Below are 19,484 nucleotides of genomic sequence, written 5' to 3' on the forward strand. Positions count from 1 at the left end.
GCAGAAGTTTCTGGGAATAAAACCTGAGTCTATACATCAAAAGGCTCTTGAGTGAATCTAGGAAAACTAATTTGGAAGATCTAAGGAATGTCAGAAGTTCAGTTTGAGAGAAAAAGTCCTCAGGGCCTCAGGCAAAAGAGGACATTACAAAATATAATATTAAAAGTAAAGATTGGAACAAAAACAGAATACTATGCACGGAAAGTAATTAAAAATTTAATTGTTTATTTAAGTCCCAGCGCTAGATCTGCCACCTCTCCAGGAACTCCTGATAGATTCTTTTTAATGAGGGGGTAGAGGCAAAAGGACTGGAAAAGCACCCGCGGGCCTCGAACCACCAACGAGTTGGTGACTAGGTCTGATCCAGTAGACGAAGGAACCGCTGAGCTAAAGCCAGCCCAGAAGCTGCTGTCAGATCACAGTGCTTTGACTCAGAGAGACGCGCGTCACAAACAGACGTCATAGAGGGCAAACCAGGAACCGGTTACTCCCGGACCGCTCAGCGTCCACGACTGTTCATTGTGGCCCCGCCTCCACAAGGCTGACGCGCGACCACCCAGGGACCTGCAGCAGCGGCTCCGCCCCCGTACTCCCGGGGAGCTGTTCCCCAGCGGCACCCAACCCACCCCGCGTTTCTGCAGGCCCTGCAGCTTGCCTCCGACCCGCCCAGCAACTTCACAGGGTCACCGGACTAACTCGGATGTCCAAAGCCAGTGCGGATCCGGGGCGGGGGAGGGTAGAATCTTTACAAATACGTATTTCAGATCTGATCTTGGAAGTTTGCTACTAAATCAGAAATATAGTTTATTTCCTGTTACTACTTTTCATACGTATTCTTACGGACACTGTAAACAGGTAACCTCTCTTCCTAAAATTCCTTTCCTTCCTGAATATGTCAGTGTGCCACTTTTCTCTACTTATATATGTAAACTACATGACTTTTTTTCTTTTTTGGGGTATTTAGTCTTGGAGTTCTTCCCTGTCAGTACATTATTTGTACATAATGGCTCCATTATATCCTAGCATAAAAGTGCTAGTATTATTTTAAATGTTTTACTATCAGAAACAAAACTGTAGTAAATGTCCTTGTTTGTAAATGTACACACACACAAATATGTTTTTAAGGTAAATGCTTGAGTAGAATCACTGCATTAAATCTGCACATTTAAAATTTTTGGAGGTTATGGGAGAAATTCTGGAAGCCCTGAGGGTACCATAAGGTGAGCCATAAGGATCATCTTTTGTTCCTAAGTACTTTAGACATCCCCTAAGAACGTAATCCCTGCACATCTGACCCTGATGCCTTGCTCCATTAACACAGTACTGCCTGTGACATGCTCGCCCTGAGAACTAGATTAACTCAGGTAGACTCTCAGAAGCACATTCCTCAACCAGACAAATCTTCCACGCTTAGCTAGACTTCCAACGTCAAGAGCTTCTCTTCAGAGATTTTCAAATCATCTAGGACTGCCCCGGACTCCTGAATTTCCACCCCATCTCCTTCCGTCCCTTTTCCAAGCTACCACTTTAAGCCCCTCCAAACACTCATGAACTAGACTCACATCACTTGTCAGTCCAGAGGGCTTTGAGAACCTGGAATTTAGAACTGCTTTTCAGTAATTGCTTCTCAGCCCTTTGGAAAAGATCAGCTATAGAACTGCTTTTCAGTACAGGTGATCAGAGGTTGTACCATAGAGGGAGAGAAATCATTTGAAGCTAAACTGAATTAGATGACCTCCTAAAGAATGAAGACTGAATCATGGAAAAAACTGAAACCTGCTCCAGCTTGCCTTGAAAGGAGTGACAAGATGACCCAGTCAACTACAGCAGACTACCCATGGAGCTCTAGTGCACATAATCCTGCCAAGGAAACAATCCACTGGTGTCTCAAGGAGGCCAACACTCTATCTAAAACGTTGACCCATGCCTTAACCCAACAGAAGGCACAGTCACAGTGTTCCTGGAGCAATATTCAGCATCAAAAAATTAACCAAGTAAAGGGCATGTGTGGCAGCAAGGGATTTTTGTATGAAAATCCAAAGGTAAGAGTATGGTGCTTTGCAAAATCCACAGTTGTTCAGATGCTAAAGAAAGGGGCCTGAAGAGCTAGACAGAGCAGAGGAAGAAAGTAAGCCACATGGTGGCAACCTTGTTAACCCAAGTGGATCCTTTTTCAGGGTACAGAATCACTAGCAGTAGTTGCATTAGTCATCTGCTTAAAATGACTATTATTCTTTTCTGTGTTTGACTGCTTTGTCCCCCCACCCCCCACATTCCACGTCCAGTACTTGGTCTAGGCTACAAAGATTTGGGGTTTGTTTTTCATTAGCTAGTTCTGTGCCACCTCTCAAGTCAGACCATAGCTGGGAAGGCGGCATCATTCTCAAAGGTTCTCAACAGAGCAAAGGCGATTTTGCCCCTTCACTCAGGGCGATTTTGCCTCCTTCACTCAGGAACATAGATGTATCTTTTTTTATTGTCACAGCTGTAGGAGGAGGTACTACTGGCATCTAGTGGGGACAGGCTAGAGATGACGCTAAACATCCTGTAACACATAGTAGTGTCTCTGTGACACAGAATTATCCAGCCCCAACGTCAACAGTGCCAAAGTTCAGTAACTGTGCCTAGACCAACCAAGCTAGTGAAAGAAACACTAAGTTAAACTGAGCTCTGCTGTTCCAAAACAAGGAAGATCCAAGGAGACTGAAATTATAGAAACTGTTTTGTCCAGACTCCTCTGGACACAGATACTGTATCAGAGGGAACTACAGTGCACAGTGGAGGAACCTAGTAAAAAAAAAAGGGGGGGGGGGGTGTCAATGAAAGGGAAGAGGGGTCAGTGAAGGGAGGAGTATAAAAGCTCTATCTGGAAATCCTCAGTGAGATAAAGGAAAACATACAAAGGGAAGATTTTGGAAATGTTCCCACCAAATGTGAAACAGGCCCACTCAATGCTATTTATTATACATGTTGAATAGCCCTGCGACCCAAGGGCTCCCACAATGAGGTTTTGAGTTTTTGTTGTTTTTTGTTGTTGTTTTCTTTTTTGCATCAAACAGGTTCTTCCAAGAGCCTGCTCACAAGGAAGACAAAAACAGAGAAATCCTCAGTAAAAGGAAACAAACAGTAGTTGAAACAGTCTACATCCGAAGAACAATGTTAAAAAACTCACCAGACACAAGCCACACCAAACACTCATCCCATTTAATTTCCTGTTACATGCTCTGAGGAGGCGAGAACATCAGGCCCCAAGGCAACAATGCTCTGAGATTCTAGCGCAGGCCCCCTCTATGTGACAGATTCATGCACACACATCCGCACACACCACTGACCCAGGCAGAAGTACACATGCATGCACAGGTGGCTGAAGAACCTCAGGGCAGGATGGGAGAAGGAAGGGCTTGTCAAGGATATCCCATCAACTGGAAAGTGGGGAGCCTGAGATCCCTTCTGCTGCAGGCTGAACATTAAGTCAAAATTAAAACAAAGGCAGAACACAGGATAAAGGTAGGATGCTCAGACAAGAAGGTGAATGGATGAAGATGCAGAGGCTTTTGGGAAAGCAGCCTCCGAGGGAAGGTGGGTTTTGTTTTGTTTTATTGGGAACTCAGATGGGCAGAGGTCCTGTGACTCCAGCGATAAACTGAGGCTCAAGGAATATGCCATAGCATTACCTCTGCATCCTGTGCCCTCTCCCAAGGTAGAGGGAAATCACAAACACCCACCCTCTAGCCCTCCCCACTGACACTCTTCAGGATTTTCCCCAGTACCCAAAAAGAAGTGTTTCCCTTACCCCCAACACATACACACACACAGTTAGGTCCAGCATAGGCCAAAATTAGGCCAAGTATAGAAAGCATCAGTAACTTTTCTTCGTGGAACCAAAGCCAGAGAAGCCCATCACAGCTGCCATCTCATCATCCTCTTCAAATGTCAAGTCCTCCTCAGCCCTCCTTTTCTTCTCCTTCTGTTTCTCTTTCTTGTAGGCTTTAGCCTTTTCCTCCTGTGGGGGAAACCACTCAGACTCAGCTCAGACTCCTGAACTGTATATTGTCAAAAGATACGTGTACGTGTCAGGATTTCCTCTATATTTGGGAGAAAGTAGTTAGACAAAAGCATGTAACTAACATTCTAGCATATGCAGTACATGCCAAGAACTGTTCTGAGTACTTTATATATTTCACTTGGATCTCCAATATAGAGAAACTGAGGCCATATATAACTTGACAAGATTCATAGCCATTAAATGGAAGAAACAGAATTCTGATCCTATCAGCCTGGTACCAGGGGTCTCTTGATGACTTGATCAATTTAGTTAATCCACAGAAGAGACTAAGGCTATGCACGCACGGGTATAGGAGAGAACCAGGAAATCTCAGGACAGCGCTGGGCACAGCAGGTTAAGCCACCACCTGTGATGCCAGCATCCCTTATGGGCACTGATTCAAGTCCTGGCTGCTCCACTGCGCATCCAGCTCCCAGTTAACGTGCCTGGGAAAACAGCAGAAGATGGCACAAGTCCTTGTGCCCCTGCATCCACAGTGGAGACCCAGATGAAGCTCCTGGCTTTGGCCTGGCCCAGCCTTGGCTATTATGGCCATTTGGGAAGTGAACCAACATATGGAAGAGCTTCTCTCTCTCTCTCTCTCCTTTTCTAACTGTGCCTTTCAAATAAACAAATCAATCTTAAAAAAAAAGAAAGATTAACCTGCTGTGGCGCAGGTTAATCCTCCACCTGAGGTGCCGGCATCCCATATGGGCACTGGTTCTAGTCCCGGCTGCTCCTCTTCCGATCCAGCTCTCTGCTATGGCCTGGGAAAGCAGTAAAAGATGGGCCAAACGCTTGGGCCCCTGCACCCATATGGGAGACCCAGAAGAAGCTCCTGGCTCCTGGCTTCGGATCAATCCACCTCTGGCTGTGGCAGCCATTTGGGGAATGAACCAGCAGATGGAAGACCTTTCTCTGTGTCTTTCCCTCTCACTGTCTCTAACTCTGTCAAATAAATAAAATCTTTAAAAAAAAGAAAAAGGAAATCTCCATACCTTCCTCTCAATTTTTTTTGACTCTAAACTTTGTTTTCTTTTTTTATTTGTTTGACAGAGTTAGACAGAGAGAGAGAGAAACAGAAAGGTCCTCCTTCCGTTGGTTCACACCCCAAATGGCCACTACGGCCGGAGCCACGCCGATCCGAAGCCAGGAGCCAGGTGCTTCTTCCTAGTCTCCCATGCGGGTACAGGGGCCCAAGCACTTGGGCCATCCTCCACTGCCCTCTCAGGCCACAGCAGAGAGCTGGACTGGAAGAAGAGCAACCGGGACTAGAACCGGCACCCATATGGGATGCCAGTGCCGCAGACGGAGGATTAACCAAGTGAGCCATGGCACTGGCCCTAAACTTTCTTTAAAAAAAAAAAAAAAAAAAGTCTTTTTAAAAAATTAAATAAAAGCACAATTATGCATAAAAGCAAGGCCCAGAGAGTCCAGGAGAAAAGGGTAGGTTTGAGTCATTTCCTTCAGATCATGAGAGACTCAAATAAAGACAATAAATGTTTCCCCTAATATTCAGAACATACAACTCTGGGGCTGGGGATGCAATGAGGATCCTCCCATGAGCCACGATATAAAATTCAAAGCTGGGGCTATACAGGATTGCCTTACTTCTTCTCTGAGCTCCTTCATCCTTTCCTCAAAATCATAATCCTTCTGCTTCTCTTCCATCTTCTTCTTGTTGACCTCAAAACGTTTCTTCACCTGATCCAGTGTAGAACGTTCCACACGCATAGACATGCCCAGGTTTCGCTGATCTGGGTGAGGTTCAAAATAAGAAGGCAAGGTCATTACAACATCCTCAGAGCCTCAAAAATTCTTTTCCTAGCCTTTTAAAAACCTTTTCAAAAAGCACATAGCAAAAATAACCATGGCTGGGGTTGGAATTGTGGCACAACAGGTAAAGCCACAGCCTGCAATACTGGCATCTCATATGGGCGCAGCCAGTTCAAGTCCTGGCAGCTCCACTTCCAATCCAAATCTCTCCTCATGTGCCTGGGAAAAGCAGCAGAAGATGGCCCAAGTCCTTGAACCCTTTCCACCCACAGGGGTGACCTAGAAGGGGCTCCTGGCTCCTGGCTTCAGCCTAGCCCAGGCCCTGACTGTTGCAGTCATTTAGGCACTGAACCAGCAGATGGAAGATCTCTATTTCTCCCTCTCCCCCATCTCTGTGCATGTCAAATAAAATAAAAATAAGTATTGAAAAAAAATTAATAATAATGGGTGAAAAACACATAAAAAGCTCTTGGCCCCACGTGTCCTAGAAGCGGAAGCTCCAGATAACAAGATGGAAATGGCTTCCAACTTCCCTTATCAAGCAGATGAGCATCAGAGGGGCCAGCCTGGCCCAGGGGAAGTACATAGAATGGGCTTACTGAGAGCCCAGAATCTCACCTGATGGTGATAATGAAGTAAAAGACAACCTGACCTAAAGCAACAGAAGAGTTCCCCAGGCATCAAAAAAAGACCCAGGGAAGAGTATTTGATGTAGCAGTTAACACACTGTTTGGGACACCCACATCCCATACCAAAATGCCCGGGTTTGAGCTGCAACTCTGTTCTCAATCCCAGCTTAATACTGACATACACCCTGAGAGAATGCAAATGATGGCTTAAGTGGCTGGGTCCCCATTATCCCCCAACTTGGGAGATCCAGATTGAGGCCTATGCTCCTGGCTTCAACCTGGCGCATCTTTAGCTGTTGTAGGTGTTTGAGATGACCACATTTGGGTAGTAAACCAGCAGATGAGAGATCTCTCTCTTCCTGCCTTTCAAATAAAAATTTAAAACAGCACTTTAAAAAAAAAAAAAAAATTTAATGCCGGCACTGTGGAGTAGCGGGTTAAGCCATCATCTGAAGCACCGGCATCCCATATGGGTGCTGGTTCGAGTCCTGGCTGCTTTATTTCCAATCCAGCTGCCTGCTAATGCACTTGGGGAAGCAGTGGAAGATGGCCTGAGTGCTTGGGCCCCTGCACCCATATGGGAGACCCAGAAGAAGCTTCTGGCTCCTGGCTTTGGCCTGGCTGAGTCCCAGCTGGTGTTACCATTTGGGAAGTGAACCAGTGGATGGAAGCTCTCTTTCTTTGTCTCCCTCTGCCTCTCCTTCTCTGTAACTCTAATTTTCAAATAAATAAATCTTAAAAAAAAAATTCAGGGGCCAGTGCTGTGGTGTAGTAGTTTAATCCTACGCCTATGGCATTCGCATCCCATATGGGCACTGGTTCGTGTCCTGGCTACTCCTCTTCTGATCTCTGCTGATGGCCTTAAAGCAGCAGCAGATGGTCCAAGTGCTTGGGCCCCTGCACCCACGTGTAAGACCCAGAAGAAGCTCCTGGCTTGATTAGCCCAGCTTCAGCTGTAGCAGCTATTTGGAGAGTGAAACAGTGAATGGAAGACCCCTCTCTCTCTGTCTCTCCCTCTCTCTGTAACTTGGCCTCTCAAACAAAAATATAAAAAAATAAAACAAAAAAGCCCAAGATACCCACCTCCAAAACCCAATCCCAGTCACAAACTACCTCCAAGCCTTACGTTTCTTTCCGTTAATGTGATCCAGGAAATTGATGGAATCCTTCACCACACAGTCGCAGACGTTGCAATAATATCTAAAAACAGTAGGAAACAGCACTGGGTCAAATCTGGTTTCAAGGATCTTATCCTTTTCAACTAAAAAATACAAATTCTTAGGTAAACTTCATTTCAGAAGTTTTAAGGTTTCAGGGTAGGCACTGAGGCACAGCTGGTTAAGATACTGCTTAGGAAGGCCACATCCCAAACAGCAGTGCCTGGTTCAAGTCCCAGCTACTCCAGGTTCCTACAAAAGCACCTGAGAGGAACATGATAGCCCAAGTACGTGGGTTCCTGCTAGCCACATAGAGACCCAGATGGAGTACCTGGCTCCCTGTTTAGGCCTGGCCTAGCCCCAGTTATTGCAAGCAGTTGAAAAGTAAATCAGTACATAGAATCTCCCTCTTTCTCTGTCTCTCTGCCTTTCAAATACTCTATTTTTTTTTTAAAGTCTAAAATTTTATTTCCATAAAGCCTTAGTTCTTAGTATCGTGTAGTGGCCATCCTCCAAAACAGCCCCCATAATAAGTCCCCTTCCTGGTGTTTCTACCCTGTGTAGTCTCCTTCCAATTTGTACCTGGGTTGGTTTGTGCGGTAAGCAGATTATGTTCAAACTGATGACTGGTCACTTCTAAGATTAGGTTTTAAAAACCACGGCTTCTATTTCTGTGTGAATCACTTGTTCTTGAAAAGGCAGTTGCTCTGTTGTGAGCAGTCCTACAGAGAGGTTCATAGGGTGAAAGAACTCAGGCCTCCAAACTACAGGTTTGTGAGGGAGCTTGGAATCAGATCCTTCAGCCCTCTTAAGCCCGAGAAGAATGCAAACCTAGCCAACTCCTTGCTTGTAGCTCCATGAAAGACCCTAGAGCAAGAACCACCTAGGTAAGCCACTTCCAGATTCCACACTCACACACACTGTGAACTTTTTGTTTTATGCTGCTAAACCTTGGGTTCCCTTATTAATTTATGTATCAATGGACAGAACTGCTGCAGAGAAGAATGATAGCCACTCAAAGAAGTTTCACTCATTGCTACCTATGCTGACCTCCTGCTTGAAGTCCTAACTGCACAGAGAAACAGTGGTGGCAAAAGAATGGCAAGATCTTGTGGGAACCTTCTTCCTATAGGCTACAGTCTGGGTCGGGGAGGAAGGTCACAACCAGGTAATCCGTAGCAACTGCAGCCTTTGTGCCAGTCTGGAACCTCAGCCCTTTTTCTGCACCATTAACAGCTCCAAAGCCCCATCCTAGTTCCACCTATATCTCCCCTAGAAATCTCAACAGACTCTCTCCTCCTTTCTTCTTCTAACAAAGAATCCCTTTGAAGATGTAAGGAGCAGTTACACTGCCAACATGAACAAGGCCACAGAGTGGCCACTTCTGGAGACACTAATTGTTAACCTAAGACCGTGGAGGACAAAGTAAAGCAAACCAAATAGCGAAATGACAGGCAGCAAGGTTATTATCCTGGGGTTAGGGATCCTCAACATTTCCTAAAACAAATAATATATAGTTTGTTAGACCTACTACTAGCTGTTTGGAAAGATAAAAAACCACTTACCCTCCCATCTCAGACTGTGGGGTGGTCTTGGTAATGACAATTGTCTTCCCAAGCTTAGATTCCAGGTCCACTTTGTAGTCTCTGTGTCGCAGAAGTTCCCGCTTGACTGGCTGCACTGGTTTTCCTGAAACATAATGGAGAAGGAAGTCCCTTCAATATTACAGTTATCAGTCAGAAAGGAAAATAAATGCATTAAACCCAAAATTAATGATTCCTGAAAAAAGGCCACAACAGGCACCTCCAGCAGCAGTTAGCAGTAGTGAGGGAGAATCTGAACACAAAAAAAATGATAAGCAATCCCTACTATCTACAGCTTTTCTCGACTTTAAAGCCAGCTAATCTACAAGCTACATGTTTTCTATTTATTGATTAACTGAGGGGAAAAGTTATGAATTCCCACTAAAAGCAGCCTTTTCAAAAGAGCAAGGACATATGAGTAAAAAAAAAAAAAAAAAGTGAATCTGGTGAGAAGAGGGAATAATTTGTCACTTATTCATAGTTAGGAACAGATCCTTTAATTATCCGGCATACCCAAGAAAGTTTATTAGTTTCAAGTCAACCAAAAAAAGAGCAAGGACACTCAGGAATTCTTCACAGGCAAATACCCTACGCATAACACACAAATGGCCAAATTTTAAAAGGGGGGCCAATATTTAGGAAATATCTATTCACAGACCAAGTACATAATACAGAAAAACCAAGAGGGTGGGGCCTGTGTTGCAGCAGTGAGCTAAGCTGCCAGCAGCAACATGGTCGCCCCTTGCTGGAGTGCCTGCTAGAATCCTGGGCTGCCCTGCTTTTGATTCAGTTCCCTGATAATGTGCCTGGGAAAGCAGGGAAGATGGCCAGAGTTTGGCTCCCATCATTCATGTGGGAGACCCGGCAGGAGCTCCCAGCTCCTGGCTATTACAGCCATTTGGAGAGTGAACCAGCCAATGGAAGGGTTCAGTCTCCCTCTGTCAATCTGCCTTTCATATAAATAAATAAATCTTAACAACAAAAACAGCATTGTTAGCATGTGAAAAGTGGTGTGGGAGTAAACAGAACAAAGTGAAAACAGATGAGAAAAAATCAGACATTTCTTTTCCCAAAGTGGGCTCTATCTAGGAGAGGAGCATCCACGACGCCCCTGATGTCGTGCACGAGCGAGCGCCAGCTCAAAGGATCGCACGTTCCAGGCAGTACCCCGCTTGTCTCCGACTGCGCCAGGAATGTTCTCCTGCCTCTTCAGAGCTCTCAAGGAAAAGAAGGTGTCTTTGAGAGCAGTAATGCCCAGCAGCCAATCAGTCCACTGAACTTCTCTGTCACTACTAAGAAGCCCGGTCTCTGTAACTCAGGAAAGCACCAAACGAGCCAACCAATGAAGACAAGCAGGCAGAGAACAGAGCTGAAAAGCACCACAAAGCCTCTTTACTTCAGACGCGGAGAAGCCGCGGGCCACTTTGCCAGAGGTGCCACCCTGTAGGAGGGCAGCCCATCCCAACTCTCCCGCCCACTGCATCGCCGCCGCGACACCCCGAGCCCTGGACAGAGCAGGCACCCACCATCCTTCTTCTCCCTCTCTTCCGTGAGCCTCTTCTCGGCAAGCTTTTCGTATTCATCTTTGTCCCACTTTCGGCGAAAGTCCAAGTTTTTTGTCTGTGGGAAAAGAAAGCGCTCAAGACCTTTCGCTATGGCGTCTGGACCCCTAGAAAGTCTGAAGGAACCGCGTCCGCACCGCCAAGGCGGCTCCAGGATTTTTGGAAAGCGAAAACTCTCCGGACCAGACCAAGAGGCTAAAGTGGCCTCAGGACCCCAACCCAAGAGAACTCCGCGGTTCCACAGACCCCACACCTTCCGGAATTGTCGAACCCGGACCCTAGGACCGCGAAGAGTTGGGAAGCCAGTCCGCTGCAGGAGCTTGTTTCTATTCAGCACTGAGAAGTAACCCCACCACCCCCAAAAACCTCCTCCTCACACACAACACATACCCCGCTGCCCGACGCCATCTTCACAGCGAAGTGAATGGGAGGCCGGAAAATGCTGTAAAAAGAGGCCCGGAGCCGTAAAGCAAGTCGGCCCTCCAATAAGCTTAGAGTCTCGTATTCTGAACGGGCTAAGGACTGGAGGGCTTTCACAACAGACTTGTCGGCCCCGCCTCTGCTCCAAGGAGACGGCGCAGGCGCAAGAAGAGGACGAAGCAACACGGAAGTAAGGGCGCCGGCAAACGTTTTTTGTACCGGCTTTCAAAACAAGCGGTGAAGAGCCGACACGTTTAAATCAGGTTCTGAAAATGCCTCTTTCCCTAATCAACTTTGCGTGCATTGTCAAGAGTTTCTGAACCTTAAGTCCCAAGTACTATTAGGGACTTTAGATGTCTCATTCCCCTGCAGCTGCTAGGGATGGAGCCCTGAACTGCACTGAATTGTTGGCAACGGCTGAACCTTCCCCAGGCAGAGATGGAGAGCGCTTTTTGCACTAGGGTTCTCTTTCTTGAAACAATACTATCACTCTGGTTAACTCATTTTTTTCCTTCAACGATGGGACATCATAGGTCATACAGTCTCTAGGAAACCATTTCCTCAATATGAGTGGACACGAGGTGGCCAATCATCAGCAATAATCAGGTGAAGCACTCTGGCAGATGGCTCAGGACACGTTGATTTCTAGCAACATGACTATCAGCGGGTTGGGGAGTGGGGGGTGGGGGTGGAAGAAGGGGCTGTGGTTGCTCCTTGCACAGACTACACCGCAGGGAGGTTACTTCTAGCTCACAGAATTCTTCAGTCTAAATTGAAACAAGCCATGACCTACACAAGCCAATCCCTTGGTAACACATGACTCAAACTACCACATTTAATACTTTATTTAACAAATTATTTAACCACCTGTAGAAGAGCAGGGCATGGAATAGTTGGAGCATGACTCTGGCATAGGAAATGGTCTCCAAAAGCTCAGATCTCCAACTTGACAAGCCACCTATGAAGTTCAACCCCACTATTACAAACAGTAGCTGGCAGAGATGACAGATCAACTTGGGCACCATGCCCTTAGGATAGCATCTCTGCCCTCAGAGCAAAGAGCAGTCATTGCTTCTCCTTGCTTTCTTTACAAAACTCCTTGGACATATCCAGGGTTCGTTGAGGACAAATCCCCCAGATTCTGGTTCCAAAGCTGCTGTGGAAGGTCCAGTATCTGCCTTCTGATTTTGATGGTTCAGAATCCTCAGCCTGAGGGGGCTCTCCCAGAGCCGAGCCTTGCTCCCAGCAACCCCTCAGCACCTCTTGGTGGCATTTAGCAGCACTCCAAATTTGCTTCCACAGCTGGAAAATGTCTTTCACATCCCAGCCATCTGCACCCATGCAGAACAGCTTCCCGTATCAGCCCAGGAGTCCTCAGGGCCTTCTACAGTTCTGTATCCAGGAAGGATGGAGGAGGTAGAAGCACTTGTCACCTATCCTGGCCAGTTATGCTGAAATCCAGCAGGAATTCTGGCCCAGATGAAATCTCTTCTACACAGAGCAGCAGATGGCTTTCAAGCAAGGATCAAGACTCAGACAGTCGCTTCTGAATTTCAGTCACAAGATCTTCCCGTTTAACAGCCACCTGAAACATACGAGAACCCTGAAGTGACAAACTAGGAAGTGATACTCACTCTTTAATCACTGTTTTTTCAGATTCATTTTACTCTGCATGTACTGTGGGCTTCAAGGTAACCTGGAGAACATACATCCTCAAGACTAAAGGGATTTGTTTACTCTGTTGGTCAGTCTCAAAACACCCATTTTGATTTTGTTTCTCCTTTGCCCATCAAGCCAATATTCACTGGCTACAATGGTTGTCTGGGGTGGGTCTTCTTCATTCATCTCTATCAACCATTAATCCTGGAGTTTTTCCTCATCAATACAATACATACTTCTTAAAAGAATCTTGGAAAGGTACACACACTTGTGCTTCTGTTTCTGCCTGCTTCCACTTACCTCCCCTCTGCTGGCTACCGAACGGATCTTGACAACCCCTTCCTTTAGTTCTTGCTCACCAATAATGACCACCAATGGAATGCCTGTGTTCTCACAATAGTGCAGCTGACTTAATAATTTAGGGTTGTTCTTGTATAGCATCTCTGCCTACAAAGGAACACGGTAGAGAATGTAAAAGTGACAAAGTACACAAACCTCTGAACATGTATTTCCAACGTAGTAAAAATTAAGTGGCTGGACCTCTTTTGCAAATAAGCCATTCTAGTCGTTAGACTAAAAAGTTCTGGAGTTCCTCCCAAAGCTCAAGGTAAAAATGGGCCTGGCTCAGAAGTCAGCTCCACCATACCTTGATCCCAGCATCCCAAAGCTCAGCAATCAGCTTCAATCGCTCTTGGAGAAAGTTCTTCTGGGGTGTGGCCACAAACACTTGGGTCTCTGTGACTCGTATCTTCTCACCAAGAGCCTGATAAAATAGAGAAAAAACAGTAAAACTACTAAAAACTTCCTCTGAACCAGCGATTCCAAAAAAGCAAAGCAAAAAAGAATTGTCAGAAAAACAGCACTACTGTATTTTAGAAACACGAGGCTTTTCAGGCCTTTAACCCCACTCAGCCCTATCTAGGAGCTACCTTCATTCTCTGCTCCACAATGTAGAAGATCCGCTCCACTCCAATACTGAGTCCCACACATGGCACCTTGTGGCCTTTAGGATCAAACATGGCCACCAGCTCATCATAGCGACCACCAGCAGCCACACTGCCCACATTCAGAGACTCCTCTTCAGCCTGAGCTGGGGTTTGCAGCAGCACTGCCTCATAGATCACTCCTGTATAGTAGTCCAGGCCCCGAGCCAGGCTTAGGTCAAAAGAGATCTGTGGGGACAGGGCCCAAAGTAGACTCAGGATCCTGAGGGCCCCAGCAGGCTCTCAGGAGGCTCTTGAGGTTTACTCCTGACTCAGCTTACCTTCTCAGTGATTCCAAACAAAGTTAGGTATTCAAATAGCAGCTTCAGATCCCTCAGGCCCTCCAGGGCCTGCTTATTCTGGGATAGTCTGGGATCCTGGAATAACTGCTCTACCAGGGACACCCCACCTGGGGAGAAAAGTGGGAAGAAATAATGTCTGTGCTGGTCACCCAGATGTGTTTCGTCCAATTTATGCTTTATATGCTCTAGCTAACCCTCTTCGTTGTCTTATAATGAGGGAAAAAAGATCCTGGTCTCTTATGAACAGAGCCTCATCCTCTGCCTATGCTTTTGCCCCCAGAAGACACAAAGTAAAAGAAAAATTAAATATAGGCCAGCTAAGCGCAGTTATGGAAAGCTGTTTCAGAGAAAGAATCTGACCACTCGCCCTCAGTCCAGTTCTACCACGACTCTGAAAACCCTAGTTCTTACCATGACACTGGACATAGTCCCCAATTCGATCAGCTACTTCAGGAGCCAGGCCTTTCTTTGTCACCATCTCATGTCTCACATCTGTCCAAGGCATCTGCATAAACACCCACACATCAGCTCAGTCCCAAGATCCTTCTTTCTCAACCGAAAAAGCCATCATATTTTATTCAGTATGTATGTCACAAGTAGCTAACAGTATCCTCAGCAAAGGCAGAGGCAACTTAAGACATCCACCACGATCCCCACTGTACAGCAGAACTCAGACCTTTCTTCAGAATGCCTCTCCACCTTCCTCCCATAAACATAAGCTCACTTCCATCCACCATCTTTGTTTCTCTCTAGTTATATGGGTTTGAGGGTAGGGCAGAAACCCAGATTGGAACTACTGAAGCTTTTCTTCATTACCTTGTCTAGTTTGTCTATCGAGGAGCAGATGGCACGGAACTTGCTTTCAGGGACCCCACAGACAGCAAACACTCCATCTATAATCCGCCGGTCATTGACCTGTGAACTCAATGGAAGTGACCCAAGCACCCTGTCAGCCCCATTTCCTTTAAATCATGGCAGTCCCTATTCTCTCAACTCATAAAAGGGATAGGAAGGAAATCTCGCAAAGAATATACACGAATGTAAGAAGTAGAACAGCTGTACTAAGAAAGTCCTTGAACTTCAGGCTTAAAGGCTGTGGTCACCTATGGTTTGGGACTTGCATAAACAGCACCAAGCCACTGGACTTATCCCCCAGTCCTCAGCCCTGACCTCACCTTAATGAGAAAGTTCCCCAGCTGCAACCCACTTAGGATTTCACATATGATCTTCAAACATTCTGCATCAGGGATCATAGGATCAAAATGACCTGCAATGTCAAAATCCTACAACAAAGAAAAAACATAGGAACAATTTTCTAATGATCAATCAATTCCCAGGTTGTAGTCCCCGGAACTATCAGACTGTGCTGTCCCCATCAGGTCACTTACACACTGGCAGAACTCCCTGTAGCGGCCTTGGACTATGGTTGGGCTCTCCCGCCGCCACACCTTTCCAACATGGTAGCGTTTCATCTTCTTCAATTTATTCATAGCCAGATAACGAGCAAAAGGGACCTCACATGAATAGGTTAAAGAAGAATATGAAATTCAAAGCTTAGTCCTAGGACACAGATTTTAAGGAGGACTGGACCTCTCGGAATTGGATCTCATCCACTAGGATGAGAACAAGGACCTTATCTGGCTTGCTTCCCACTATCCCCAAGCTGTAGCAGTGCTTGGCATCCACTATATATGGGATACGTCAAAAACAAAGCTGTTGGGGGCCAGCACTGTGATGTAGCAGGTTAAGTTGCCACCTATAGCGCCGGCATCCCACATAAGCAACAGTTCAAGTCCCGGCTGCTCTACTTCCAATCCAGCTCCCTGCTAATGTACCTGGGAAAAAAGCAGAAAATGGTCCAAAGTGCTTGGACCCCTGCACCCACATGGGAGACCTGGAAGAAGCTCATGACTCCTGGCTTCAGCCAGGCCCAGCCATCTGGGGAGTCAACAAGTGGATAGAAGGCCTCTCTCTCACTCTTTCTCCTTCTGTTAACTCTGCATTTCAAATGAATAAATCTTTTCAAAAGAAACCTATAAAGTCTGGTGCTGTGGAGTAGCGGGTAAAGCCGCCACCTAAAGTGGCAACATCCCATATGGGCACCAGTTCGAGCCCTGGCTGCTCCATTACTGATTCAGCTCCCTGCTGATAGCCTCGGAAAGCAGAAGATGGCCCAAGCACTTGGGCCCCTGCACCCACATAGGAGACCCAGAAGAAGCTCCTGGCTTCTGGCTTCAGATCGGCACATCTCTGGCCATTGTGGCCATCTGTGGAGTGAATCAGCAGATGGATGACCTCTCTCTTTCTCTCTGTGTAACTCTGCCTTTCAAATAAATAACTTTTTAAAGATTTATTTATTTATTTATTTGAAAGGCAGAGTTACACAGAGAAGAGAGGCAGAGAGAGAGGTCTTCCATCCTATGGTTCACTCTCCAATTGGCTGCAATGGCCAGAGCTGCACCTATCTGAAGCCAGGAGCCAGGAGCTTCTTCCAGGTCTCCCACGTGGGTGCAGGGGCCGAAGGACTTGGGCCATCTTCCACTGCTTTCCCAGGCCATAGCAGAGAGCTGGATTGGAAGTGGAGCAGCCGGGTCTCGAATCGGTGCCCATATGGGATGCTAGAGCTTCAGGCCAGGGCATTAAGCCACTGTGCCACAGCGCTGGCCTCAAATAATTTTTTAAAAGATTTACTTATTTATTTATTTGAAACTTAGAGTTACACAAAGAGAGGCAGAGAGGTGGGGAGGGAGGAAGGGAGGGGAAGAGAAAGGGGGAGAGGAAGAAAGGGAGAGGGAGAGGGAGAGGGAGAGGGAGAGGGAGAGGGAGAGGGAGAGGGAGAGGGAGAGGGAGAGGGAGAGGGAGAGGGAGAGGGAGAGAGGTGTCTTCCATCCAGTAGTCCACTATCGAACTGGCCGCAACAGCCAGAGCTGCGCCAATCTAAAGCCAAGAGCCAGGAGCCAGGAGACTCCTTCGAGTCTTCTCACACAGGTGTAGGAGCCCAAGGACTTGGGCCATCTTCCACTACTATCCCAGGCCACAGCAGAGAGCTAGATAGGAAGTGGAGCAGCGAGGACTTCAACTGGTGCCCATATGGGATGCCAGCCCTGCAGGCGGCAGCTTTACCACAGCACCAGCCCCATAAATAAATCTTCAAAAAAGAACACTATAAATAAAAACATGCAGATGCTGAATCCCGCTCCAGTTACAGACTTAAGAATCTCTGGGTCCAGGAAGCTGTGTTTCTGCAGGGTTCTAGAAGGGACTCTGATACACATTAAAGTAAAACGATCGGGCTCCAGGCAAGGATCTGCTGGCAGAACTGCCTTCTGGGAGAAACGGGAATAAGGCTGATGCCAATGTACTTGTACAATCCCAGAGTTACTCTCCTCCCTTTTGTCACACAAAGCCCTCTGGACTTGAAAGAGATAGGTCAGGCTCCAGCACTCAGGATACTGTAAGGTCATAGCGAAGGGACAACAACTCTCCACCTTGATCCTTCAGATCATAGATGAGCCCAGAGTTCTCCCCGTAATTCTCAGTGAGCATTTCCTGCAGGAGGCAAACAGAAACAGCCTCGATTCAAACAATGACTACAAAGCACAGACGAAAAGCCCTTTAGGACATGGAAGGCAGGTGAAGAAATGGGTTTCAGGCACTCTTCTCTCCTTACCTTTAGCTCAAATGCTGGAGTATCCAATCCCTGAGCTCCATGACGTTTGAAGCAGCTAACAACCACATCAAGGATTTTCTCCCTCACAACCATCTGCTGGGGACTAAAATCCCTGGTGCCCTGGAAATCAAAAGCAGTCACAGTGAAAAGAAAACTGAAAAACAAATCCATTGAAGATAAAGAGCTAAACTTTTTATAATCTAAGTTATGGAACTGAAATTTTTTGGGTTCAGGTGATTCTGGGCCCCACCCAATAGCTCAAGAATAATGTTTGTTTTTAATTTAAAAGTATAATTAAAAGGCATCATAGAGATGACCAAAACAGGGATCAGTTTTCCAAGCATGCCAATGGGACAGAATGAACAAAGTGTATTACCTTTGGGGTCTTGATGATAAAATTTGGCGTTTCTTGATGTGGTTTCAATTGGGATGTCAGCACTGACTCTGCCACCTGTCAGAAGGAATATGAAATATGGTTCCTCTGGAAGCTGGCCAGACCTGTGATGTCTCTGACACTGTGAACCACAAATATGCTCTTCTCCAGTTCTCAGATCCTACTTAAACAGCAAAAGAAATTATAATAAGGTAGCACTGATTAGTAGGCTTGGAGACAGGCAAAATGCAACTTGAAAGCAGAGGAGAGCCATCCCAAGGACACCAAAGCAGCCCATGGAATGAAAGGGAACGGATTTCCTGACTGAACTAAAAAACTCAGGTTGGTAGAGTGCTGTGGCGGAAAATTAGTAAAATATCTGAGTCCTATCATTCATGATGAGACAAAGCATCTGCCGAGAGGATTTGAGGGACCTTCCTAAGTAACGCAAAACAGAAAAGTTGGGACTTTATTACTGGATGGCAGCATGGGCCTTACAGAAATAGAGGGTGTTGTAGTTTTAGACTCTGTCGACTCTCCTCCAATTGAAGTCCAAATTCAAGTTCACAATCTCACATCTGTAGTCCCAAAATTCAAAACTCTCTGAAAACCTCAAACGTTTTTTGAAATTCATTCTGAAGTTAAATTCTAATACGAGCTCAGTCCACTTAATGGTCTTTAGTCATCTCATTTAGTGGAAATACCCATTTATTTTGCTTTAAAATATTAATTAATGTATTTGACTTAGAATTTCAGACAAGAGCATAGATCTGTATGAAAGCACTCCCTTACTTGAAGCTTCGGGTAAGTCATTTAACCTTGCAGCCTCTGTTTCCTAAACTATAAAAACCCCAACCTCTCGTGATTGCTCTGCGGATTAAACAACAAAGCACTCAGAACTCTGTTTAGTGCCGATACATAGTGGGAACTCAGTAAAAACCTAATGCAACAGTACTGGAGTACTGGCTACTGGAGCCCGTACTTTCAGCCCCGGAAGCCCTGCCGGGGCCGACTGGAGCTCTCAGTCAGGCTCACCTGGCTGTGACCACGGACCGCCTGGGTACACGCAGAGGGGGGCGGTCGCAGAAGCTGGCTGAACAGCGCAGCCCAGGCCCTCTTGGGCAGGAGTCCGAGCTGGGGCATCGTGCGCAAGACACCGGTTTCCAGGACAGGATGCCAAGGCGGAGAATGAGGCAAGAGGACTCCAAAAAGAATACCGGTAGCTGTACACTTCAGGACCCTGAGCTCCACTCGTCCCAGAGCAACGCTTCCGGTTGGTGCCGGAAGCGATGTTGAGACCCGACGGAGGCTCTCTAGGCGCACAG

At 46.4% G+C, this 19,484-nt stretch overlaps 2 protein-coding genes across 2 annotated transcripts; both read right to left on the reverse strand.

The window, feature by feature from the left end:
• Positions 1-301: 301 nt before the first annotated feature.
• On the reverse strand, positions 302-11,248 carry ZMAT2 (zinc finger matrin-type 2). The gene is made up of 6 exons (XM_062188993.1): positions 11,143-11,248; positions 10,717-10,810; positions 9,173-9,296; positions 7,577-7,650; positions 5,657-5,802; positions 302-4,003 (listed from the first exon to the last, which is right to left on the reverse strand). Exons 1-6 carry the CDS (start codon positions 11,158-11,160, stop codon positions 3,860-3,862), a joined length of 600 nt encoding a protein of 199 aa, XP_062044977.1. The 5' UTR covers positions 11,161-11,248; the 3' UTR covers positions 302-3,859.
• A 758-nt stretch (positions 11,249-12,006) lies between these two features.
• HARS2 (histidyl-tRNA synthetase 2, mitochondrial) lies at positions 12,007-19,433 on the reverse strand. Its single transcript, XM_062188996.1, has 13 exons — positions 19,195-19,433; positions 18,163-18,237; positions 17,787-17,906; positions 17,570-17,665; positions 15,505-15,630; positions 15,292-15,399; positions 14,933-15,031; positions 14,528-14,621; positions 14,096-14,223; positions 13,761-14,003; positions 13,478-13,594; positions 13,132-13,278; positions 12,007-12,757 (listed from the first exon to the last, which is right to left on the reverse strand). Exons 1-13 carry the CDS (start codon positions 19,300-19,302, stop codon positions 12,698-12,700), a joined length of 1,521 nt encoding a protein of 506 aa, XP_062044980.1. The 5' UTR covers positions 19,303-19,433; the 3' UTR covers positions 12,007-12,697.
• Between the last annotated feature and the right edge of the window lie 51 nt (positions 19,434-19,484).

This window comes from Lepus europaeus, chromosome 4, assembly GCF_033115175.1.
Source record: "Lepus europaeus isolate LE1 chromosome 4, mLepTim1.pri, whole genome shotgun sequence".
NCBI classification, from domain to species: Eukaryota; Metazoa; Chordata; class Mammalia; order Lagomorpha; family Leporidae; genus Lepus; species Lepus europaeus.